The sequence below is a fragment of the Aotus nancymaae genome, unplaced genomic scaffold, assembly GCF_030222135.1.
Source record: "Aotus nancymaae isolate 86718 unplaced genomic scaffold, 86718_ANA_hifiasm-v0.15.2.pri h1tg000036l, whole genome shotgun sequence".
NCBI classification, from domain to species: Eukaryota; Metazoa; Chordata; class Mammalia; order Primates; family Aotidae; genus Aotus; species Aotus nancymaae.
The window spans coordinates 71,378,820-71,405,807 of NW_026988450.1; the positions used below are offsets into that span (position 1 = coordinate 71,378,820).

Genomic DNA, 26,988 nt, shown 5'->3' on the forward strand with positions numbered 1-26,988 from the left:
GCAGACAATTCACAAAAGAATATAAATAGTGAACAAATCTTTGAAAACAGTTCAACCTTATTGTCAATCAAGAAAAGCATAAAAGCATATTAAAACAGTTTTCTTGGCCAGGCAAGGCTCACGCCTATAATCCCAGTACTTTGGGAGGCAGAGGCAGGTGGATAGCTTGAGCCCAGGTGTTGGAGACCAGCCTGGACAACATGGCAAAAGCCCGTCTCTACTAAAAATAAAAATAAAATGATTAGCTGGACATGGTGGTGTGTGCCTGTAGTTCCAGCTACTTGGGAGGCTGAGGCAGGAGGATTGCTGGAGGTGGAGGAGATGGAGTTTGCTGTGAGCTAGAATTGTGCCACTGCATTCCAGCCTAGGTGACAGAGCCAGACCCTGTCTCAGAAACAAACAAAAATCCAGAAAACTGTCTTTCCCTATCTGATCAGCAAGGCTTTTTAACATTAGCATTTTACATAGGCTGGATTGTGAGTCAAGCCCTCTCCTACACTACCAAGGAAAGGCCAGTTGAGGCCAAAACTCTGCCATATGGGTCAAGAGAACCACTTCTAGGCATCCATCCAAAGGTAGTTATCAGAAATAAGGATTAAGGATATTCACTGCAGTTTTGTTGGTAAGAGCCAAGAACTGGAAATAAATGTCCAACAAAAGTCCAATGGCTATAAAAAAAGGATGAGTTCATGTCCTTTGCAGGGACGTGGATGAAGCTGGAAGCCATCATTCTTAGCAAACTCACACAGGAACAGAAAACCAAACACTGCATGTTCTCACTCATAAGTAGGAGTTGAACAGTGAGAACACGTGGACACAGGGAGGAGAGCAACGCACACTGGGGCCTGTCGGGGGACGGGGGGCAAGTCGAGGGAGAGTGTTAGGACAAATACCTAATGCATGCGGGGCTTAAAACCTAGATGACGGGTTGATGGGTGCCGCAAACCACCATGGCACGTGTATACCTATGTAACAAACCTGCACGTTCTGCACACGTATCCCAGAACCTAAAGTAGAAAAATTTTTTTAAAGTCCAGTGTCTGAACACATCATGTGTGGTATACTCCTACAATGTAATAACATGCATTGTAAGGATATACCACACGTGATGATTTCATCATGTGATGAAATAATGATTTTTAAAATCATTATTTTGCTCACTGTGGAAACAGGAAACTGTTCAAGTGAACTGAACTATAAAACTACAATATTGGCGGAGGGCGATTGCTTTTTTAATGCTTTTCTGCATTTTCTGGATTTTCTTCATGATTTTGCTTTTATGATGCATAAAATGTTCATATCTGTTTCCTAGCGCCTGAATAAATTTCACTTGCCAGCCTCGGGGAATTGTCTTGTTTCCGAGGTACCATATATAAAAGCGGCTTACAGGGCCACCGTCTGCGACATTCCCTGTCACCGCTTCAGAAGATTTTAGTACCTGTCTACCTCTCCTGTATTCCTTTGTCTCTAAACATGAAATGGTGACCCTCACCCATGTTTGCTTGGGTTGGCCCTGTTTTCACCTCCTTCCCAAACAAAGGAAGAGAAGAAGAATGTGACATTTCATGTTTGTAAATACTTTCACGCCATCTGGGCATACATAGGTGTTCAATTTGGGTGTCGGTTGGGATGGGTCATGGGAGCCACTCATAAAGAAGTGCCAGTTCCTTTTGCATTGTAAAGAGACACTGACCCTGTCTTTGTTCTTGTCCACAGATACGATGTTTCCTGGTATGTTTAGTGTTTGGTGCCATTGCAATTTTCTGTGCTGAAATCATTCTGAAAACTCAAACAGTAGACTTCAGCATACAAGGAAAGCCAAAGCCATTTGAGGGGGAATAAAGCCAAAAGCCTTTCATCTTACTCGTTCCAAGAATCTCACTGCCCCCTCTCCACTACCCTCCAAAAATAAGCCATTGCACCCAGACAAGCAGCATGGCTAGCAAACGGAAATCTACAACTCCATGCATGGTTCGGACATCACAAGTAGTAGAACAAGATGTGCCCGAGGAGGTAGACAGGGCCAAAGAAAAAGGAATCAGCACACCACAGCCTGACGTGGCCAAGGACAGTTGGGCAGCAGAACTTGAAAACTCTTCCAAAGAAAATGAAGTGATAGAGGTGAAATCTACAGGGGAAAGCCAGTCCAAAAAACTCCAAGGTGGTTACGAGTGCAAATACTGCCCCTACTCCACACAAAACCTGAACGAGTTCACAGAGCACGTCGACATGCAGCATCCAAACGTGATTCTCAACCCCCTCTACGTGTGTGCAGAATGTAACTTCACAACCAAAAAGTACGACTCCCTGTCTGACCACAACTCCAAGTTCCATCCTGGGGAGGCCAACTTCAAGCTGAAGTTAATTAAACGCAATAATCAGACTGTCTTGGAACAGTCCATTGAAGCCACCAACCATGTCGTGTCCATCACCACCAGCGGCCCTGGAACTGGTGACGGTGATCCTGGGATCTCGGTGAGTAAAACCCCCATCATGAAGCCCGGGAAACCGAAAGTGGATGCCAAGAAGGCGCCCAAGAAGCCCGAGGAGATGACCCCTGAGAACCATGTGGAAGGGACTGCCCGCCTGGTGACAGACACAGCTGAGATCCTCTCGAGACTCGGAAGCGTGGAGCTCCTCCAAGACACATTAGGACACGTCATGCCTTCTGTACAGCTGCCACCAAATATCAACCTTGTGCCCAAGGTCCCCGTCCCACTAAATACTACCAAATACAACTCTGCCCTGGATACAAATGCCACAATGATCAACTCCTTCAACAAGTTTCCTTACCCCACCCAAGCGGAGTTGTCCTGGCTGACAGCTGCCTCCAAACACCCAGAGGAGCACATCAGAATCTGGTTTGCCACCCAGCGCTTAAAGCACGGCATCAGCTGGTCCCCAGAAGAGGTGGAGGAGGCCCGGAAGAAGATGTTCAATGGCACCATCCAGTCAGTACCCCCGACCATCACTGTGCTGCCCGCCCAGTTGGCCCCCACAAAGGTAACGCAGCCCATCCTCCAGACGGCTCTACCTTGCCAGATCCTCGGCCAGACTAGCCTGGTGCTGACTCAGGTGACCAGCGGGTCAACAACCGTCTCTTGCTCCCCCATCACGCTTGCCGTGGCAGGAGTCACCAACCACGGCCAGAAAAGACCCTTGGTGACTCCCCAAGCTGCCCCGGAGCCCAAGCGTCCACACGTCACTCAGGTGCCAGAGCCCCCACCCAAGGTGGCCAACCCCTCGCTCACCCCAGCCAGTGACCGCAAGAAGACAAAGGAGCAGATAGCTCATCTCAAGGCCAGCTTTCTCCAGAGCCAGTTCCCTGATGATGCTGAGGTTTACCGGCTCATCGAGGTGACCGGCCTTGCCAGAAGCGAGATCAAGAAGTGGTTCAGTGACCACCGGTATCGGTGTCAAAGGGGCATTGTCCACATCACCAGCGAATCCCTTGCCAAAGACCAGTTGGCCATCGCAGCCTCCCGACACGGTCGCACGTACCATCCGTACCCAGACTTTGCCCCCCAGAAATTCAAAGAGAAAACACAGGGTCAGGTTAAAATCTTGGAAGACAGCTTTTTGAAAAGTTCTTTTCCTACCCAAGCAGAACTGGATCGGCTAAGAGTGGAGACCAAGCTGAGCAGGAGGGAGATTGACTCCTGGTTCTCTGAGAGGCGGAAGCTTCGAGACAGCATGGAACAAGCTGTCTTGGATTCCATGGGGTCTGGCAAAAAAGGCCAAGACGTGGGTGCCCCCAACGGTGCCCTGCCTCGACTTGACCAGCTCTCTGGTGCCCAGTTAACCAGTTCTCTGCCCAGCCCTTTGCCAGCAATTACAAAGAATCAAGAACAGGTTCATCTCCTGAGGAGCACATTTGCAAGAACCCAGTGGCCTACTCCCCAGGAGTACGACCAGTTAGCGGCCAAGACAGGCCTGGTCCGGACTGAGATTGTGCGTTGGTTCAAGGAGAACAGATGCTTGCTGAAAATGGGAACCGTGAAGTGGATGGAGCAGTACCAGCACCAGCCCGTGGCTGATGATCACGGCTATGATGCCGTAGCAAGGAAAGCAACGAAACCCATCGCCGAGAGCCCAAAGAATGGGAGTGATGTGGTTCCGCAATATTACAAGGACCCCAAAAAGCTCTGCGAAGAGGACTTGGAGAAGTTGGTGCCCAGGGTAAAAGTAGGCAGTGAGCCAGCAAAAGACGGTTTGCCAGCGAAGCCCTCAGAGGCCACCTCAGACCGGTCAGAGGGCAGCAGCCGGGACGGCCAGGGCAGCGACGAGAACGAGGAGTCAAGCGTTGTGGATTACGTGGAGGTGACAGTCGGGGAGGAGGATGCCAACTCAGATAGATCAGATAGCTGGAGTCAGGCTGCAGCAGAAGGCATGGCAGAACTGGCCGAATCCGACTCCGACTGCGTCCCTGCAGAGGCCAGCCAGGCCTAGACAGGTAATTCCACCTGCTCACCCAAGGCAGCAGAGGAGAATGCAGCTTGCTTTCTTTTCATTGCCAGAATTAATAGAGGCTGTAGGGTACAGAGATGTTGACACAGATGATGGCTTTTTTTTTTCTGGTAATTAACAAATAAGAATGGTGTATATTGATCATGTACAGCATGATGTTTTGAAATGTGTTTACCTAGTGGGATGGCTCAGTCAAGCTGACTCACCTATGCATTACCTCACATGCTTGTTCTTGTAGTGGAAGCGTTTGGTTTTGTGTTTTGTTTTCTTTTGCTTTTAGTGACAGAGTCTTGCTCTGCCACCCGGGCTGCAATGCAGTGACTCGATCACGGGTCATTGCAGGCTCAAGCGATCCTCCCACCTCAGCTTCTCAAGTAGCTGGGACTTCAGGCACCTGCCACCACACCCAGCTAATATTTTAATTTTTTGGTAAAGATGGGGTCTTACTCTGTTGCCCAGGCTGGTCTCAAACTCCTGGACTCAAGTAATGCCTTTGCCTCTGCCTCCCAAAGTGCTGGGATCGCAGGCATGAGCCACTGAGCCCAGCTGATGAGTTATTCGTAAAGGTTCTTTGAAAAAAAAAGAAAAATGGGGGCTGATGGAACCTATGTCCTCATTTGTAAGGCTGTGCCCAGGAGTGACCACCGCTGGCTGTGGCCTTTTTGGGTGCCAGCCTTCAGGCCTGGCCATTCTGAAGTTTAGATGTGACTGTTAGAAAACACATCCTCCCTCTATGTGTTTTGCGTTTGTTGCTGTAAAAAAACAAACAAACATGAAGAGGTTGTTTCTTTTTCTCTTATTTTTCCTTTTCTTATTGGATTTTTTAAGAATATGTGTCCATGTTTACTGAATCAAAGACTTGAGGTTATTTATTTTCATCTGAAAAGGCTTTGAAAGTGCTTGATATTTGCCTTGGCAGGGCTAAAGGACGGTGCCACTGTGCTTGGGTCCCCATAACCCCTTCAAATCTGGAAGAGCCGGGTGTAAATTAGGCCTATAGAGCCACACAAGCTGGGGGGGAAGGGCGGTTTCCATGGTTACTAATGGCCGTGTCATCCCCATAATGGGACACGCCACTGAAGCCCTTGGTGTTCGGCTTCTTAAGAGGTCAGTGCAAATCGAGGCCTGAAGCACGGCAGCTCGGTGGTGAGCTGAGAAACGGGGGCAGTGGCAGCGGGTGGCAGCGTGAGGGCTGTGGGAGGGAAAGGAAATATTACAAGGAGGAAGATGCACAGTTTACCCAGGTAGGCTTCTCCAGAGGTCACTTAAAAGGCCACGGAATGTGCCTCCCAAGTTATCTTTACAAAGGAGAAAATAAAGGTAAGAACCTCCAGAATGATTGATAGGGTCCCAGAGGCAGCCTGGAAATGACCACACCTCCGTCTTAATGAACTTGGACAACTTTGGCCCAACACGTTGCTCATTAATTCATTGATTTGGTAATAAAATGAGGCAGCTGGCAAATCAATGAAATTCTCTAGAAACCTTGTTTTAGCCAGTTCCATCCGCTATTAAAGGAGCACTTTTAACGAGCAGCCAATCCCAGAATGCCATCTTTCTCCTTTTTCCTCCCACTTGCAGGAGGAAATGCCCAGGTGTCAGGGGTGCCTGCGCAGCCCAAAGGGGAGGGCGCCAGTGGAAGGAGGGGGTTAGAAGTACACTGAGGTCGCCAATGGCAGCAACCTCCCACCTCTACCTGGCTACCTCTGGCCATTTTCCCACCTTCTTAGAAGACCCTACCTGTCTAGCCCACACCTCCCTCATTAAGATAAAGGAGTGATTTTTTTTTTTTCTTTTTTTGTCCACATGAAAGCTCGTTGCTTGCCCCATCTTCTTTTTTTCAGATGGAGTCTCACTCTGTCACCCAGGCTGGAGTCCAATCTTGGCTCATTGCAACCTCCACCTCCCGGGTTAAAGCGAATCTCCTGCCTCAGCCTCCCGAGTAGCTGGGATTACAGGCATGCACCACCCCGCCCGGCTAATTTTTGTATTTTCAGTAGAGACGGGATTTCGCCATGTTGGCCAGGTCAAACTCCTGACCTTAGGTGATCCACCCACCTTGGCCTCTCAAAGTGCTGGGATTAGGTGTGAGCCAGTACGTCCAGCCTCCCATCCTCTCTCCTTGATCTTTTCCCATCCGTGACATGTTTACATGGTTGCTTTTTCTTCCCACCCCAGAGAAGACAATAGGGTTTAGTTCATTCAACAGTACCCTCTGAGCACCTATTGTGTGTCAGCTGCTACTCCAGGTGCTAGAGACAGTGCCATGAGAGAGACAGACAATACAGTCCCCATTCACACAGAGTTCAGGCAGGCTAAGGAGAGAGGAAATTGCACTTTCCTTTACTCATCAGTGTAATATGTGTTACAATGGGGAAGGGCACGGCTCTGTGTGGGGGCTCATAGGAGGAACACCCCGGTGGGGGGTTAGGGAGCTTCTTGGAGGAAAGGACATCCAACTCATGGGATGAGAAGGAGTTAGCCAAGGGCACAGATAAAGAAAAGAGTGGTCCAAGTGGAAGAAGCGTCACAGGCCGAGGTCCAGAGACAAGAAAAGGAATGGCACCATTGAGAAGCCAAAAGAGGCTTGGCATAGCCAGAAGGTAGAGTTTGGGGTCGGTGAAGGATAAGAGGAGGCAAACTGAAGGCAAACTCAGTGATTTTCCGTAACAAGCAAAGCTATTCTGAACAAGTGTTGGCTGAATTTGAATAGAAAGTTGCTCATTGTCTCTGTATCCCAAGGGAAGCTCAGATGGCACTTCTAGGGCCCCTTGGCTGAGTGAGAGGTTGTCTAGGAGTGGCAGTTCTCCAGAGGCCCCTGAGGCCCCCCGTCCTCATCCCTTCTCTTCCAAGCTGTACCACCACCACCAGTTGAAAATGCCCATGTGGGTGGTTCTGTTACCATGCCTGATGCCCCAGTGGCCCAAAGAAGACAGTAATGAGGGAGGGAATGTTAAAACCATAAAGAAAACCTTTGGGGAGGAGCGATGGAATGACGAACAAAGGCCTCCCGAATAGCAGAGGTCGAGGTAGGTGCTCTGACCATGGTCTTACTTAATTCCCCTAGGGAGGTAGCTTCTCTATATTTTTATAAACACAGAAACAGACTCAGAAACCAAAGCACTTACCCACGTTCCCCCAGCCAACACATCAGTTTGTCTCCAGAGTCCTCACTCTTCCTCCTGCCATCTCTACCTTGTTATTTATGACAGAAATGTTCCATTTCTAGTTGACACCCCCTTCCCAGGACAGGGAATAGCTATGTCCACAAAAAAAAAAAAAAGGAACATGCAGGAACCCCACTTTATGTTTAATTACGATAAATTCCCTCACTGTGAGCTAGAAAACATCCCTAAACAGGATGCTAGGATCTGTTCCACACGCGGCAACATCAGATATCCCTGATGGCTCCCTGATATTTTGGAGATCCATTGTTTTGTTTTGTTTTATTTTGTTTTGTTTTGAGACGGAGTCTTCCTCTACAGCCCAGGCTGGAGTGCAGTGGTACCATCTTGGCTCACTGCAACCTCTGCCTCCGGGTTCAAGAGATTCTCCTGCCTCGGCCTTTCAAGTAGCTGGGACTACAGGCACATGCCATCATGCCCAGGTAATTTTTGTATTTTTTTTAGCAGACATGGGGTTTCACCATGTTGGCCACGCTGGTCTCAAACTCCTGACCTTAGGTGATCCACCCGCCTCAGCCTCCCAAAGTGCTGGGATGATAGACGTGAGCCACCGTACCTAGCCATTGGAGGTCCATTGTATTGAGAAAGGGACCACTGTCTGCACTAGGGATGGCATTGAAAGTTCTCCCACATCCTGGACTCCTTAAAGGAATCTTTCAGTTTAAAGGGGGAAAAAAATCTCTCCAAATTACTTCACAGTTTTTATGAACCAAACACATGAGGCTCTTGAAATTCATAAATATTCAGTGATGTCCCTATTTAAATACATATTTAGGAACCTGCAGTTCAGTTCAGTTATGACACATATAATAATCCTGAAATAATTCACAGTTTTGACTTTATAAAAGGTGTTATGTGATGCACAAGAGGGTGAGGAGGGAGGAACTTAAGCAAGCCGCTGAGAGCTGGCTCCAGGACTAGATTTCCTCTGTAGGTGGTTAACCATCTCTCCTGCAACCAAATCCCTCTACTCTATGCTCTGCAAGGCTTAGGACAGCATTTGACTCAGTCCGGGCTCATGTCAGCCCTGAGGTTAGACACAAAGACAAGGAATACTTCCCAGCCTTTGAATTGTGTTGTCTTGATTCAGTCCTTGTGTCTGAATAATTTTTGAGTCATTCCATCGAGGGACCTGTCCTAGGAAGAGGCTGAAAATTAGATTTATTTTTTATGAAAAATGAGTCAACATACTTGAGCAAGACATTGTCAGACATCAGCCTTGATGTTTGGCAAATGGAATATCCCGTTACTTTTGCTAGTGAGAGTTCCCGTTGATTGACACCCACTGTGTGCTCAGCCACCTTCTAAACACATCTACTAAGTCATTTCAACTTCATGACCACCCTAGGAGGTAGGTACAGCTTTTTCTCCATCTTATAGAGGGCAAAACTGTGGCCCAAAGAAAATGAGTGACTTGTTCTGTGTTTCTCAGCCAACAGCTGGAAGACCCTGGAGGCCACCTCTCAACTGTCAGGCCAGTGCCTGGCCCCAGCCACCATGGTCCTTCCCTCTCCAACAGAATCACCACCACCATAGCCCAGACCAGACAGACAGTGTGGTCATTTCTTGATTTTGTGTGGGAGTGGAAACTAATCCACAACATATTCATTCAGCAAGAACTCTAGAGAGCCCTCTTTGTGCCAGGCACTGTGCTAGTCTGTGTAGATTTGCCAGAATGACCAAGACACAGCCCCTACCTAATCTCTGTTTAATAAAGGTGAGAAATGGATATAGAAACACCTGTAAGCTCAGCCAGTTGTTTCATGAAAGCAGTGCACATAGAAACTGGAGGAGCTAGGAAGGGGAGAGGTGGCTTTTCCAACATGTCTGCTTCAGAACCTTCCCACCAACCCACATGTGCAAGCCACCTTCCCATTTATTTTAAACAAAGAATTCTGAGGCTCAGGAACCTGCCAGAGTTCACTCAGCCAGTGTCTAAAATTGACTCCAAAGCTCCAGCCACCACCTTTGCTGCCTTCCGATTTCTGTCAGCAATTTCCAACTCCTGATGATTAGGGATGGCTTTGGAGAAGAGGAAAAAATTGTGAAATGTCAGAAAGATATTTTCCATGGTTCGACTTGGTTAAAATTTTTAAGGCTGCTAAGCACTGCATTCTGGTTACAATTTAAAATCCAGAAGAGGCATACCCTCACACTCTGTTCAGATTAGCTGTCCAAATGCAGATACTTGAATGAATAAATGAATGAATGAATGAAAATATTGTTGTCATGTGTTTCCCTCTCTCCTTACCAGACCTTTACAGGTAGGGGCCATATCTCATTAATCTCTGAATCCCTAGTTTAGATTCAGAGCAGTTGCTGAATAATGGTTTATTGAACCAACTAGAGAATTTTAAAAGATAGTTGGGATCTAGTATTTCAGTCCTTTTGCTCGTCCTCATTTTTTCCCATCACTCAATAGCCCCAGTGGTTGACAGCAGTGAGAGGAGAGGAGTTGGGTACAGTTTGCTTCCCATGTGTGTGAGAAGCTCAAGGGAATATCACCAGATATTTACTGGTGATGCTTTTCAGGGACTGCCTGTTAATCCGGCTTCCCTCATGCCTAATGGGCAGTTAACTGATACCACTTCCATTTACTTGATTCTGGAGCTTCTCACCCCAGGAATTCTCACTGTGCTTTGGGAAGCTTGTAGAAGCTTAGCTGCCATGAAATCCAGCCCCCTCATTTCAGAGGAAGGATGTAGGCCCCAGAGAGGTGAAGTCACTAGCCCAGAGGCATTCCTAATAAATGACTTGGTTCATTCATCCACCAAGTATTTGCGGAATGTCTGCAGCGTGCCGAGCTCTGGAAGGCAGTGTGCCCAGCACTTTCCTGCCCTCATGGAGCCCTTGGTCTAATGGGAAGTGAAGCTTTAACCAATCTTTAATCAAACAAAAAGGAAAGTTGCTATACTGATCTTTGGTGCCGTTAGAGTACAGAATACGGGAATTTGATGATTTGAATACTGGATTTAAGGTTTGGGGAACACTTCCTAAAGAAGTAATGGGGCCAGGCACAGTGGCTCATGCCTGTATCCTCAAATCCCAGCACTTTGGGAGGTCGAGTCAGACAGATCACCTGAGGTCAGGAGTTTGAACAAGCCTGGCCAACTTGGTGAAACCCTGTCTCTACTAAAAATACAAAAATTAGCTGAGTGTAGTGGTGCACACCTATAGTCCCTGCTACTTGAGGGGCTGAGGCAAGAGAATTGCTTGAACCCAGGAGGTGGAGGTTACAGTGAACCCAGATCACACCACGGCACTCCAGCCTGGGCCACAGAGCAAGACTAAAAAAAAAAGAAGAACACTCCAGACAGAAGAAATGACATACTCCAGGGGAACTGAAAGGTGGCCATAGTGGGCATGACTTGCCTGGGCTCACACTTCACAGAAGGACAGGGATTAAAAGCCAGACTGTTAGGTAGATGCACATATAATCAAAATTATCCTTGAAACTCCTCTGTCTCACCAGTAATAGAGATTACATGGTTCATTGGGTATAACCCTAGAGAAAGTTTGACGCGCTCTGAGAAACTCAAGCTAGGAGCAAAAGGAAAACCAACTTGCAAATGTCCTGGGCGTTCAGACCTGTCTGCCCTGGTGGAACATGGAGGATGGATGGTGGAAAATTCTAGAGAACCCACATGCCTATACATTTTACTTTACTCTTTCTATGACCTTAATACTTACTGTATTAGTCAGCTAAGGCTGACATAACAGAATACCACAGACTGGGTCACTTAAAGAACAGAAATTTATTTTCTCACAGTTCTGGAGGCTAAATATTCAAGATCAGGACACTAGCAGAGTTGGTTTCTGGTGAGGCCTCTCTTCTTAGCTTGCCAACATCCACCTTCTCACTGTTTCCTCACATAGTCTTTGCTCTGTGTGTTCACAAGGCTCGTGTCTCTTCTTCTTTTTCTCGTAAGGACACCAGTCCTTTGAGATTAGGACTTAATTACCCTACCCTTAATTACCTCCTTAAAGGCACTATCTCCAAATACGGTCACCTTAGAGATTAGAGCTTCAGCATATGAATTGAGGCGGGGATATAATTCTGTTCATAATGCTTACAAAACAGTTGTCTGTTGTTGTAAGGATTGAGATAAATGAAAGCCCCTTGTATTACGCTATTTTCATACTGCTATAAAGAACTGCCCAAAACTAGGTAATTTATAAAAGAAAGAGGTTTTAATTGACTCACAATTCAGCATGGCTGGGGAGGCCTCAGGAAAGCCATGGCAGAAGGGGAAGGGGAAGCAAGGCACCTTCTTCACAAGGCGGCAGAAAGAAGTGCCAAGGGAATGGGGAAGAGGCCCTTACAAAACCATCAGATCTCATGAGAACTCACTATCAGGAGAACAGTATGGGGGAAGCCACTGCCATGATTCAATTACTTCTACCTGGTCTCTCCTTTGACACATGGAGATTATGGGGATTACCATTCAAGATGAGATTTGGGTGGGGACACAAAGCCTAATCATATCACCCCTAGAACAGGGTTCTAACATTAGTACCAATGGATACTGCACCTGAACTTGCTTACTGCTCTCTATGGAGAAGAACGTGGCCCCCACTTCTTGCCTTTCCAGGTTGACCTTTTCTGTTGGGGCCCCTCCTGTTCATGCCAGTGGGTGTTAATTGCATCTCAGGAGGGGGTCAGGCTGGGGGTGTCTAGAATGGTGACACAGGGTAGTACTGCTGAGCACTCGCTCTTCCAGGACTGCTCACGTACTTTGCATGTGCTGACTCATCTCATCCTCACAGTCACACTCCAAGGTCTACATTAGTTTCTTTATTATTACTATTATGTCAGTAGTTTTTGTGGAACATGTAGTGTTGGGTTACATGGACAAGTTCTTTAGGTGTGATTTTGGTGCACCTGTCACCCAAGTTCTTCAGGTGTGATTTTGGTGCACCTATCACCCGAGCAGTGTACACTGCACCTAATGTGTAGTCTTTTATCCCTCAACCACCTCTCATCCTTCCCCTCAAAGTTCCCAGAGTCTATTATGTCATTCTTATGCCTTTGCTTCCTCATAGCTTAGCTCCGACTTGTGAGTGAGAACATATGATGTTTGGTTTTCCATTCCTGAGTTCCTTCACTTAGAATAATGGTCTCCAACTCCATCCAGTTTGCTGCAAATGCCATTATTTCATTCCTTTTTATGGCTGAGTAGCGTTCTATGGTATATACATACCACATTTTCTTTATCCACTTGGTTGATGGGCATTTAGGCTGGTTCCATATTTTTGCAATTTTGAATTTTGCTGCTATAAACATGAATGTGCAAGTATCTTCTTCATATAATAACTTCTTTGCCTCAGGGTAAGTACCCAGTAGTGGGCTTGCTGGATCAAATGGTAGTTCTACTTTTAGTTCTTTAAGGAATCTCCATACTGTTTTCCATAGTGGTTGTACTAGTTGACATTTCCACCAGCAGTGTAAAAGTGTTCCCTTTTTATCATGTCCATGACAACATCTATTATTTTGATTCTTTATTTATGGCCATTCCTGCAGGAATGAGGTGGTATGGAATTATGATTTTGAATTGCATTTCCCTGATAATTAGTGATTTTGAGCATTTTTTCATATGTTTTTTGACCATTCATTTATCTTTTGAGAATTTTCTATTCATGTCTTTACCCCACGTTATGTGGGATTGTTTCTTCTTGCTGATTTGTTTGAGTTTCTTGTAGATTCTGAATATTAGTCCTTTGTCAGATGCACAGTTTGTGAATATTTTCTCCCACTCTGTGGGTTGTTTGTTTATTCTGCTATTTCCTTTGCTGCGCAGAAGCTTTTTAGTTAAGTCCCATCTATTTATCTTTGTTTTTGTTGTATTTGCTTTTGGGTACTTGGTCATGAACTCTTTGCCTAGGCCAATGTCTAGGAGGGTTTTCCTGATGTTATATTGAAGAATTTTTATGGCTTCAGGTCTTAGATTTAAGTATTTTATTCATCTTGAGTTGACTTTTGTATAAGGTGAGAGATGAGGACCCAGTTTCATTCTTCTACATGAGGCTTGCCAATTATCCCAGCACCATTTGTTGAATAGGGTGTCTTTTCCCTACTTTATGTTTTTGTTTGCTTTGTCAAAGATCAGTTGGCTGTAAGTATATCTAGTTCCTCTATCGTGTTCCCTTGGTCTATGTGCCTGTTTTGAAAGCAGTACTATGCTGTTTTGTTAACTATAGCCTGGTTTGAAGTAGGGTAATGTAATGCCCCCAGATTTGTTCTTTTTGCTTAGTCTTGCTTTTGGCTATGTGGGCTCTTTTTTGATTTCATATGAATTTTAAGATTTTTTTTCTAGTTTTATGAAAAATGATGATGGTGTTTTGATGGGAATTGCATTGAATTTATAGATTGCTTTTGGTAGTATGGTTATTTTCACAATATTGATTCTACTCATCCATGAGCATGGGATATGTTTCCATTTGTTTGTGTCATCTGTGGTTTATTTCAGTAGTGTTTTATAGTTTTCCTTGTAGAGATCTTTCACCACTTTGATTAGATATATTCCTAAGTTGGTTTTTTGGGGTTGGTTGGTTGGTTGTTTGCAGCTATTATAAAAGGAGTTGAGTTCTTGATTTGATTCTCAGCTTGGTCACCCTTGGTGTATAGCAGTGCTACTGATTTGTGTACATTGATTTTGTATTCTGAAATGTTACCGAATTCATTTATCAGATCTAGGAGCTTTTTGGATGAGTCCTTAGGGTTTTCTAGGTATACAATCAATATCATCAGCAAACAGCAATAGTCTGACTTCCTCATTACCAATTTGGATGCCCTTTATTTCTTTCTCTTGTCTAATTCCTCTGGCTAGGACTTCCAGTATTGTGTTGAATAGAAGTGGTGAAAGTGGGCATCTTTGTCTTGTTCCAGTTCTCAGGAGAACTGCTTTCAACTTTTTTCCCCATTAAGTATAATGTTGGCTGTGGGTTTATCATAGATGACTTTTATTACCTTAGGGTATGTCCTTTCTATGCCAATTTTGCTGAGGATTTTAATCATATAGGGATGCTGGATTTTGTCAAATGCTTTTTCTGCATCTATTGAGATGATCATACAATTTTTGTTTTTACTTCTGTTTATGTGGCATATCACATTTATTGACTTGCGTACGTTAAACCAGCCCTGCATCCCTGGTATGAGACCCACTTGATCATGATGAATTATCTCATTGATATGCTTTTGAATTTGGTTAGCTAGTATTTTGTGAAGGATTTTTGCATCTATGTTCATCAGGGATATTGGTCTTTAGTTTTCTCTCTTTTTTTTTTTTTAATGTCCTTTCCTGATTTTGGTATTAGGTAATACTGGCTTCATAGAAAGATTTAGGGAGGCTTCCCTCTTTATCTTTTGCAATAGTTTCAGTAGAAATGGTATCTTTTTTTTTTTTTTAATGTCTGATAGAATTCAGCTGTGAGTCCACCTGGTCCTGGACTTTTTTTGTTGTTGTTGGCTATTTTTTCATTACTCATTCAGTCTTGCTACTTGTTATTTGTCTGTTCAGAGTTTCTATTTCTTCCAGGTTTAATCTAAAAGGGTTGTATATTTCTAGGAATTTATTTATCTCCTCTAGGTTTTCTAGTTTGTGCTCATAAAGGTGTTCATAGTAGCCTTGAATGATCTTTTGTGTTTCTGTGGTATCAGTTATAATATCTCCCATTTTGTTTCTAATTGAGATTCTTTGGATCTTCTCTCTTCTTTTTTTGGTTCCTCTCACAAGTGGTCTATCAATTGTATTTACCTTTTCAAAGAGCCACCTTTTTGTTTCATTTATCTTTTGTGTTGTTTTTGTCTTTTAATTTCATTTGATTCTGCTCTAATCTTTGTTATTCTTTTCTTCTGCTGGGTTTAGATTTGGTTTGTTCTTCTTTCTCTAGTTTCTTGAGGTGTGAGTTTAGATTGTTTATTTATGCTCTTTCAGACTTTTTGATGTAGACACTTAATGCTATAAACTTTCCTCTTGGCACTGCTTTTGCCGCATCCCAGAGGTTTTACTCAGTTGCATCACTCTTACTGTTCAGTTCTAATAACTTTTTAATTTCCATCTTGATTTCATTGTTGACCCAAGGATCATTCAGGAGCATATCATTTAACTTCCACGTATTTGTATAGTTTTGAATGTTCCTTTTGGAGTTAATTTTCAATTTTATTCCACTGTGGTCTGAAAGAGTACTTGATATAATTTTGACTTTCTTAAATTTGTTAAAACTTGTTTTGTGGCCTGTCATATGGTCTATCTTGGAGAATGTCCTATGTGCTGATGAAAAGAATGTATATTCTGCAGTCGTTGAGTAGAATGTTCTGAAAATATCTGTTAAGTCCATTTGTTCTAGGCTATTGTTTGCATCTTTGTTGACTTTCTGTTTTGATGACCTGTCTAGTGCTGTCAGTGTAGTTTTGAAGTCCCCACTATTATTGTGTTGCTGTCTATCTCATTTCTTAGGTCTAGTAGTGTTTTCATAAATTTGAGAGCTCTAGTATTAGGTGCATATACATTTAGGATTGTGATATTTTCATACTGAACTAATTATTTTATCATTATATAATGTCCCACTTTGTCTTTTTTAACTGTTGTGTCTTTAAAGTCTGTTTTGTCTGCTGTAAAAATAGCTATTCCTGCTCGCTTTTGGTTTCCATTTGCATGGAATATCTTTTTTCACTCCTTTACCTTACGTTTATGTGAGTTCTTATGTGTTAGGTGAATCTCTTGAAGACAACAGTTAACTGGGTTGGTAGACTTTTATCCATTCTGCCATTCAGTATCTTTTAGGTGGACCCTTTAGGCCATTTACATTCAATGTTAGTGTTGAGAGGTATTGTTCTCTTCATCATTCTAGTTGTTGCCTGAATACCTTGGTTGTTTTTTTTTTTTTTCATTGTATTACTGTTTTATAGGTCCTGTGAGATTTCTGCCTTAAGAAGGTTCTATTTTAGTGTGTTTTGGGATTTTGTTTCAAGATTTAGGACTCCTTTTAGCATTTCTTGTAGTGCTGACTTGGTAGTGGGGAATTCTCTCAGCATTTGTTTGTCTGAAAAAGACTTTATTTCTCCTTCATTTATGAAACTTAGTTTCCCTGGATATAAAATTCTTGGGTGGTAATTATTTTGTTTAAGGAGGTTAAAGATAGGATCCCAATCCCTTCTGGTTTACAGAGTTTCTACTGAGAAATCTGCTGTTAATCTGATAGGTTTTCCTTTACAGGTTACCTGATCCTTTTGCCTCGCAGCTCTTAAGATTCTTTCCTTCATCTTGACTTTAGACAACCTGATGACCATATGCCTAGGTGATGATCTTTTTGTGATCAATTTCCTGGGTGTTCTTTGAGCTTTTTGTATTTGGGATGTCTAGATCACTAGCAAGACCAGGGAAGTTTTCCTTGATTATTCCCTCAAATAAATTTTCTAGACTTTTAGATTTCTCTTCTTCCTCAGAAACACCAATATTCTTATCTTTGGTCATTTCACATAATTCCAAATTTCTTGGAGGCTTTGTTCATTGTTTTAATTAGTTTTGTCTTTGTCAGATTGGGTTAATTCAAAAGCCTTGTCTTCAAGCTCTGAAGTTATTTCTTCTACTTGTTTGATTCTGCCGTTCAAACTTTCCAGTGTATTTTGCATTTAAGTGTGTCTTTCTTTTACAGAAGTTGTGATTGTCTTTTCTTTATAATATCTATTTCTCTAGAGATTTTTCATCCATATCCTGTATTGTTGTTTTAATGTCTTTAAATTGGTTTTCACCTTTTCCTGGTGCCTCCTTGAGCAGCTTAATAATAAACCTTCTGAATTCTTTTTCTGGCAATTCTGATTTCATCTTGGTTTGAATCCATTGCTAGAGAGCTAATGTTATCTTTTGAGGCTGTTATAGAACCTTGTTTTATCATTATCAGAATTACTTTTCTGGTTCCTTCTCATTTGGGTAGACTGTTTCAGTGGAAAGATCTGGAACTCAAGAGCTGCTGTTTAGGTTCTTTGGTCCCATGAAGTGATCCCTTGATGCGATGCGACGCGATGCGATGCGATGCCTTGGATACCAGCACCTGCTCCAGTAGAGGTGGCACGGGAGTGAAGTGGACTCTGTGGGAGTCCTGGTTGTAGTTTCGTTTAGTGCACTGGTTTTCTTGAATGCTGGTTACGCTAGCAGTGAAGTTGTCACATGAACAAACTCAGGACCTCTGATTAGCCAGGGTGTTGCAGACAGTGGAATTTGCTGCTGTTTGCTCCTTTGAAGCAGGGTTGTTCTGTTATGAGTTGCTGTAGTGGCTTGAATTAGTTGGCCTCCAGCCAGGAGGTGGTGCTTTCAGAAGAGCTCCAGCTGCAGTAGTAGAAAGGGATATAGTCCTGCCCTGCATTGGCCAGGATGAGTACTCGGATTTCTCAGGCAATGGGGAGAGCCATAGAGCTTCCAAAAGATGATGTCTTTTGTCTTCAGCTACGAGGGCAGGTAGAGACAAACCATCAGGTGGGGGCAGGGTTAGGCAAGTCTGAGCTCAGACTCTCCTTGGGCAGAGCTTCACATTAGTTTCTTCATTTAGGGCTGACAAGAAGGCAGTACAGAAAGGTAGCTCATTCAAGTCTTTGAGGTAAAAAGTGGTGGAGCTAGAATTTAAACCCACACCCACACATGTAAGCACTTCGGGGAATCTGCCTAATAAGTTTAAAATACAATTCCATTTGCTCTGATTTTATTAAATTCTCCTAGCCAATATGTGCTGATAGGCCAGGAGCAGGAAGAACAATGGCCCTTCTCATTCCTGCTGCCTTTGAGCCTCCCTGGAAACAGCTTAGGGAATGTATACCTGACCTGGGGGTCTCAGCAAGTTCCCCAACCCTAGAGGAACTTCAAACCACTGCAGGGAAGGAGAGCTTTGGCGGGATGTGCCAAAGCTGAGCCAAGCCTGGCGTACGGACAATTTGGGATGGCACAGAGTTTTTGTCATCCACTAGGGGGTTGTTTAATGGTTCTCCATGCCAACACATTTTCCCGTTTTCAATTCTAGTTAAAATCAGACTGTGTCCCCTGCCCTCATTAAAAGAAATGAAAGTTTGAGCTCAAATATTATGAAGCAGGCCAGGCACAATGGCTCACACCTGTAATCCCAGCACTTTAGGAGGCCATGGCGGGTGGATCACCTGAGGTCACAAGTTCGAGACCAGCCTGGCCAACATAGTGAAACCCTGTCTCTACTAAAAATACAAAAATTAGCCAGGCATAGTGGTGAGCACCTGTAAGCCCAGCTACTTAGGAGGCTGAGGCAGGAGAATCACTTGAACCCGGGAGGTAGAGGTTGCAGTGAGCTGAGATCACACTACTGCACTCCAGCCTGGGCAACAAGATTGAGACTCCATCAAAAAAAAAAAAAAAAAAAAGGAAAGAAAGAAATATTATGAAGCAGGCCAGGTGCAGTGACTCACATCTGTAATCCTAGTATTTTGGGAGGCCATGGCAGGCGGATCACTTGAGGCCAGGAATTTAAGACCAGCCTGGCCAACATGACAAAATCCCATCTCTTCTAAAAATACAGAAATTAAAGCCAGGCATGGTGGTGCACACCTGTAGTCCCAGCTACTCGGGAGACTGAGGCACAAGAATCACTGAGCCCGGAAGGTGAAGGTTGCAGTGAGCCAAGATAATGCCACTGCACTCCAGCCTGGGTGACAGAGTGAGACTCTGTCTCAAAAAAAAAAAAAAAAAAATTATGGAGCGCTATAGAAGTAGACAATGGAATGATGATTACCAGGGCATGGGGCAGGAGGATGTGGGGAATTTTCACTCTGTAGTGTAAGATGCAGTTATACAGATGAGTAACTTCTAGAGATATACTGTACAACATAGTTCCTGTAGTTAACGCAAGATATTGACTTCAACATGTGTTCAGAGGGCAGATCTCATGTTGTGGCCTTACCTCCCCACCACCCCTCAAAAAATAGACACAAGCATGCTTTTGGAGGAGTTTTATTTTGCTGCTGGATTGTAGTAACAGTAACATGAGCGTATGCATATGCCCAAACTCATCAAATTACATCCATTATGTGCAGTTTTCTGCAAACCATTTATACCTCAATCAAGCTAAGGCAAAGAGGGAAAAAAATGCAACCAGAAAGAAAAGACGTTACCTACGGAGAAACTACAGTTAAACTGACAGGTTTATCCGTAACAAAAATAGGAGCCAGATGACAATGGAACAAAATGTTTAGCAGATAACAGGCACTCAGCAAATGAGCAATAAACCTTGCTACACCTCTCAAAAAAATATTATGGAGAGATCATAAATCACTCTCTTGGTGTTTGCTTTCTTTTCTCATGGAGTGCAGTGTTATTCACTCCCGAGTCCCTAGGGCCCAAGAGAAAGTTCTCCTGGGAAAATTAAAGAGAAACAGAAACAGAAAACTGTCACATGGGAAAACAATTTTTTTTTTAAGAGACCAGCTTCACCATGTTGGTCAGGCTGGTCTCAAATTCCTGACCTTGTGATCCACCGCCTCGGCCTCCCAAAGTGCTTGGATTACAGGCATGAGCCACCGCACCCAACCCATGGGAAAACAGTTCTAATGTTTTTGTTTCTCCAATGAGGAAAGTAACAGAGAAACAGATTTTGCTAAAGAATGAGTATTTCTTAACATTCCAAGTTTTCCCCAAGACAGAAAGGGAGGGTGGGAGGCAGTGGGTTCCCATCCTGGGAATTGTTCACTGAGAGGCTGGATATCATGTGGTAGAGATGTCCCAGGGGGCCATAATGAAATGCCTGCCCGATGGCCTTGCAGCGTCCTCCGGGACTCTGAGATGTACTCTAGGATGAGGCACTGGCCCTCTGCAGGGTGACTGTCTCTGACCAGGTAATAGGACTCTGAGAGAAGCCCAGGGGAGTTAGCAAGAGCCACATAGCCCAAAGCACTGCAATGCTCCGTAAAAACAGCAATGCTGAAACGTGGACTTTGTCACCACCCTTGGATCACAGCCACTCCTCTGAGAGCACTATGCTCGCTGTCCATTTTCCATTCATTGACAAATGCCTGTTGAGTATAACGCGTGGGCCAGACTCCACGGGAAGCGGACCGCGGGGTCAGCAGAGAGAATGATGGGCACCATCCATGTCCTCCCCGGCCTCACATCCACTCACAATTAGGCAATCTGAAGACAGCACCTGGGCAGCGGCGTCTAACAGGGACATCTGATGGTGGGGTCTGGGAGCAAAGGTCTTCCTGAAGAAGTGGCATGCTAATGGGACCTGCTGCCTGAGGTGGGGTGACTGGGCCTCAACTGTGTTCCTGACTTTCGGGGGTTAGCAAGGACCCCGCGTGTGAGCAGGTGAATCCCCAAGGGTGGATCAGATGCATGGAAGAGTGGCCCAAAACCAGGCCAGAGCCAGACCCTACAGGCCCGAGGGCTAAAAGAGGTCGGGGCTTTGTCCCAGAGCAGATGGTGAAGTCAGGGAAGGCCAGTGGGCAGAAACAAGGGAGGACAGCCTCCACCCACTTGACCACATCTCTGCCGAGGGCCTTCCGAGGAGGACGCCCCTGAAGAGGGGGCAGGCCCCTGTCTTCTGTTTCCAGCACCTTTCCAGTCTCCTTTTGAGACTTCCCAGCTCCCATAACCCAAATCCTGTCCACTGCTTACCCAGGAAAAGGTCAAAGGAGAAAGTCCAAGTGATTCTGAGGATGTTCCCAGGGCCCAGAGCCATCCATACACATCTGACACCTCTGCAAAAGCCACGCAAAAAATTGGCTTTGTCTCCCTTTTCTCAGGCCATCCTTTTGGCCTTGCAGTCTGTGTGTATATGTTTATTTTAAGAGCTTTGTTCATCATTGCTTAAGGAATATGTATGATGTGAGGGTTGGGCATGTTTGTGCATAAGAAGTTACACAAGGAATCATAGAAACACATTGCCCAATGGAGAACCACCTTAATGTTGAGTTTTATCTAAAAAGCTGGAGTTTTTGCCAGTCACTTGAAGAGAACCATTCAGTGCCATTTATAATATGAGAGAGAAGATGGTTACACTCACCTGCACACAGGTGAGCTCACTTATACCTAAGGCCCTAATTGAATGCCTGGCCTTCCTCAGGAAAAGTGAAGCCATCTTTCTTGAGCCCCTGGCCAGCACCAGGACCTGCATGCTTTGCACCCTGTCTGTAACCCTGCCAGCAGCCCATGGGCTCTGTGCAATGGAAATGGAAGTGAGGCTCTGGGAGGTTAAGTAACCAACTTCAGCATGTAGCCAGGAAGTAGCACATCCTGGATCCCAGCTTTCTCCAACTCCACAGCTCTTTCCACCCCACCCCGCAGTCCTGTGCTGACCTGATGTTCTTCAGCTGCGTTGGGAGAAAGATCAGTAGTTGTCTCCCCGCCCTTGGGCCTTGTCTCCTAGGATCTGGAAAAGTGTTCAGGTAGACATCCAGCCAGTGGCAGCCTCCCTCCCAAAGGTGCTAGAAGACCCCATTTGCTGGGGAAAACCCTGGTTTCTTGGAAAGCCCAGGCAGATGCTGGTCGTGGGCTACTGTGCCGACCCAGGGAGTGCATATGGCTCTGCCTGGGATCAGCAATAAGGCTCGTGGTCCTCACTGGGTGCCCCAGCCCCCTACCTTTGAAGCAGTCATGCTCTCTTCAGTTGCCACCTAACTCTGTGCACAGAGAGGTTGTGCATGACCTGGACCCAAGATAGGTACACAGAGGAGCAATTAAGAATCAGGAGGCTCTGAAGTTGAACTGGCCAAGCTGGAATTGGGCTCCACCACTCACTAGTTACCTAATGATATGCACATTTGATCTCTCTAGGCCTCCATTTCTTCATTGTGAAGTGGGTCTACTAATCACCCGCTAGTCACTGTAAGGAGTAGATGAGAGGAGCCATATTACCACTTAGCAGGGTGCCTGGTGCGAGAAACTAGCTACTCACTGTTGCGGGGAGAGTCGTGATCATTCTTGTTTTTGACTCATGCCACCGAGCAAGCTGTGGCCTAGGAGAAATCGCTTTCCTCCTGAGCTTGCTTTTTTTTTTTTTCTTGCTGAAATGAGTGATCTTGGCCATGTCACCTGTAAAGATCCCTGTAGTGTTTATGACTTGGTGACTTTGGCTGGATCACTTTTAGGTGGTCCTGAGTCTAAGGACACCCCTGGAATCTGGTTTTATCTGCAGGCTTTGCTTTCATAAATTGGTTTCTTATCTCCAATATTCAATCTTACTCCCAGGAGCGTCCAGGGAATGTGGGTTCGTTTAACATCCTGACGTTAGGCGTGAATACCATTATTGATGATCGGCTGATGCCTTTGGCTGAGAAGTCCGCTCTTCTTACTGTTGGCCCCCTGTACGGAAACAAACAAACAAACAAAACCCTTTTCACAGCCTTCTCAGCCAGAGAAGTGGCCAAACAGCCTTCCCAGGAGGGAGGCAAAGAAAAGGCCATTGGCTCCGGGAATCTACAGATCTGAACAACTTCTAACCTGTCCTGGAATACTGGCTGTGTCCTCTACAGACCTGAGCCTGGGATCCCTTTCCCAGGATCTCTAGATCTTGGGAGGAGACAAAGTTAGTGATGGAGACCTATCCTCATTTCCTGGACCTACCACAAACTATTGCAAACTGGATGGCTCAAAACAATAGAAGTTTATTGTTTCACAGTTCTGCAGGCCAGCAGACCCAAATCAGGGAGTCTGTGACAGGGTTGCTTCCTCGGGAGGGCTGTGCGGAAGTCTGTTCTGTGCCCATCTCCCAGCTTCTGGTGTCTGCTGACAGTCCTTTGCATTCCTTAGCTGGTAGATGCATCACCCCCGTATCTAAACTCAATCATCACACGGCCTCCTCCCTGTGTGGGAGTCTTCACATCCTCCCTCTATGCACATCTGTCTCTGTGTCCAAATTTCTCCTTTCTGCAAGGACAGCAGTCATGTTGGATTAGAGTCCACCTAATGGCCTCATTCTCACCTGATTTAACTGTATTACCTCTGCACAGGCATTTCTAATAGGATAGCATTCTGAAGTACTGAGAATTAGGACTTCAATATAGACTTTTGGTGGGGACACCATTCTACCTATAACAAGGTCCTTGGACTATTCTCATTACTTCCAAGGACGTAAGAATTAAACAGTTCTTCCTACTGATTCTTAGTAATTCTGTTTATTAAGAGCACAGACTCTGAGATGACCTGGGTTTGAATCTGGGCTCTGCCACTTACTAGCTGTGTGATCTTGGGTAACTCATTAGGCCCCTATGTGTTCAGTTTCCTCAACTGTAAAATGAGAATAGTAATAATATTTACACCTCTTAGAGTTGATATAAACATTAAGTAAAAACACATTTACAGTACTTCATCTTATCACTATTCTATATCTTACCACATTTGGAAAAGGCTCCATCTAATAAAATCAGTGGAATTATCTATGATACTTACCATGTGCTACCAGGCACTATTCCAAATGCTGTTGTATACATCAACTCATGGCATCACCACAGGAACTTAGATGAGTGCTAGTGTCATCTCTGTTATACAGAAGCAAAAACCAAGTCCTAGAGCGATCAAGTCATATAGGTACAGCCCTGCAGACACTAAGGGGATAAGTTAGGACCCAAATCCAGACTTGTCTGACTCCAGGGCCTTTTAGGAGCCATTGGACTGGGTGACTTTCTTGGAATAATAAAAGGGTCTTGTAAGGATGAAAAGAATCACAGGCCACCACCTTCACTTGCCCAGAAAGTCATTCTGTTTTCAAATGCCTGATTCTGGAGGCTTTTCCTATCATAGCAGACTGAGTGTGCTCAGAAAACATACTCCTTTCTTTACAATAGACCCAGTAGGTGAAGGGCATGTGTCTCTCTTCCAAGCCCCAGGATGGCTTTGGAAGGCTCCCACCCCAACCCAGGAGAGCCAGGAAGAAGCAAACCATGGTGCCTTCCCCCCAAGGAACAATGGTCATTTGCCTGACGTCTTGACTCTGTGGTTTTGTGTCTTCTAGGGAAGTCCATTAGAACTGCTGTGCTGATCAAGGGGATGCTCTGTCTTTGAAGAAAGAAGAGATGGTCCCTCCCCAGCCGTGGGCCACCCTCACCAGTGACTCCAAGTGGAACTACTTAGCTCATGTGTGCCTGGAGGGTGTGGGAAGGCCAGCGACTCTCAGATGCACCTCCCAGAGGACCGGTGGGAATTGTTCATAGTGCCAAAGTCCTACTACTGCGTTTTCAATGGGTCCTTGTACATAGTTTGCTCCTCTGCTCTAGCCCTCACCTCTTGCTATACTGGAACTGATTTGTACAATGCGGGAATTTTGTTACCTTTTTAATCAAGGGCAACTTCCTTTTCCAGCACTACCATTGTAAGGTTTTTATCAGGAGGGAGGGCTAACCGCCTTGCTTTTCTCTTTTCTCTTTTTCTTTTATAATTTTTATTTTATTAATTTGGGGAAGGGGTGTTAGTATTAGTGCCATGATATCTACTGGATTTTAAGTAGGGAGAATTTGTTTTTAAAGGTAGGTTGAAATTTGGGAGATTTCTCAGTAGGAAGGGCTGAAATCTATGCCTCTGTCTCAACTTGGAGAGAGGTGACAGGCAGTAGATCTTCCAAATCAAATTCCTTTCCAGTTCTTCCCCTGGCTGCCTTTTCAGGGGGTCCCTGCCTTAGGCCCACACTAGGCTTTCTGAACTGCCAAGAGGGGATCTGGCTTCTCCACTGCTTGGCCTCTTGGGCCAGGCTGGGCCCAGCCAGCACTGGGAGAACTGGGTAGCAGGTGGCTGACTTCTTTAAGCACCTTTCTAAATACCAGCAGAAGAGGCTCCCGCCTCTGTGAGCATGGTCAGTACTATTGTGACATTAAACAACAAGAAGAAGATCTTCCTATCTGGAGGGTACAAAGGTGAACAGCTTTGCTTTTCATTTCTCTTTTCACTGCCTTTTCTCGGTGTGGTATTTGACAAGATTTCAGCTCGAAGCCTCACCATGAATTGATTTTTTGTTTGTTTGTGTGTGTGTTTGTTTTGGGGACAATTTTAGATACCTGAGTGCACTTTTCTTCAGTTAGTCCTAACTTTTAAGGAAGGAAAACCAAGAGACATATCTGGTGTACATGTTGCAATATGAATTCTGGTTGCAATCCCTCCCTGCTCCCATTCTGCCCCCAATTTGAGTACACCACACAAGTCAAATGCTAGGAAGTTTGAATAAAACCAATTTTTCTAACTTGTTGCTCATTTGTTGTAACTCAATAAAGCAAAGACTAAACATTTTTATAACCTTTTCCTCTACTTCACCTTCTTTATTGTTGTCTGGCTCCCAAGGGCTTGACATAAGGGTTCTGACTTGGGCACCCCCCGTTTCAAATTCATACGGTCACATTTCTCATTTCTCATCTTGGAGGGATCTGACATCACAAACTTTAAAAACAAGATGTAGGCCCAGTGCGGTGGCTCATGCCTATAATCCCAGCACTTTGGGAGGCTGAGGTGGGTGGATTATCTGTGGTCGGGAGTTGGAGATCAGCCTAGCCAACATTGTGAAACTCCATTTCTACTAAAAATACAAAAATGAGCTGGGTATGGTGGCACGCACCTGTAATCCCAGCTATTCAGGAGGCTGAGACAGGAGAATCACTTGAACCCACGAGGCAGAGATTGCAGTGAGCCAGGATAGTGCCACTGCACTCTAGCCTGGGCAACAAGAGTGAAACTCCATCCCCAACCCCCCCCAAAAAAAACAGGATGTAAGTGTTGTCGTAGGAATCTTCAGCAGATCTCTTTGACACAGAGGAAGTTATAGACCCTCCCTTCTCCAGAGTCTCACAGATTGATTCATAAAATAGTTAAGAGAAGAGCTTCAGAGTAGGGATGAGAAACCCCTCAGTGCGCAGGCTTGCCCTTGGATGACCTGAGCTAAGTCACTCCCTTCTCCTGGGCTGCTGGTGAGTGATAGCTGGGACACTGCCATTTCTCTGAGAAGGTGGCTTTTAAGTACCTCTGCTCTGGTGAGGTTTAAAGAGTCCCTCACTCTTTGTGCCTGACACTCGTCTAGACCAGTTGTTCTCAAAGTTGATTAGAATGTCTAATTGGCAGGTCTGGGGCGGGAACTAAATGCACATTGCTAACAAGATCCTCACCTCAGGAACCTCTGGCCTAGATGCTTCATTTTTACAGGAACTTACAGACTTTTGGCCAGTTTATCTAAAATTAGGGTGTGTTTATCCTTCAGATAAGGGGGAAGACCCACTTCTCAAAATACAGGAAACACTGAAAAATTCAAGATTTGAAAGGGCCTGGCCTTCTCTAGGGGATGCCTGCAGTCCCCATCCTGTGGTTTACCATGACACCATCCCCATCTCTGCACATGGCCCTCACCACAC

At 45.0% G+C, this 26,988-nt stretch overlaps 1 protein-coding gene across 6 annotated transcripts in view; it reads left to right on the top strand.

The window, feature by feature from the left end:
* The window catches only part of ZHX2 (zinc fingers and homeoboxes 2), a 247,719-nt gene that overhangs the window by 165,706 nt on the left and 55,025 nt on the right, over nt 1-26,988 (top strand). For 5 of the 6 annotated variants that reach the window (XM_012451583.2, XM_012451584.3, XM_064384555.1 and 2 more), the window contains 2 exons: nt 1,717-4,453; nt 24,615-25,890. In XM_012451583.2, the coding sequence (XP_012307006.1) occupies nt 1,936-4,449 (2,514 nt within the window). In that variant the 5' untranslated portion in view covers nt 1,717-1,935 and the 3' untranslated portion in view covers nt 4,450-4,453; nt 24,615-25,890. Of the gene's footprint in view, nt 1-1,716; nt 4,454-24,614; nt 25,891-26,988 lie in introns of those variants that run through there. The other variant, XM_064384556.1, reaches the window with a different exon arrangement.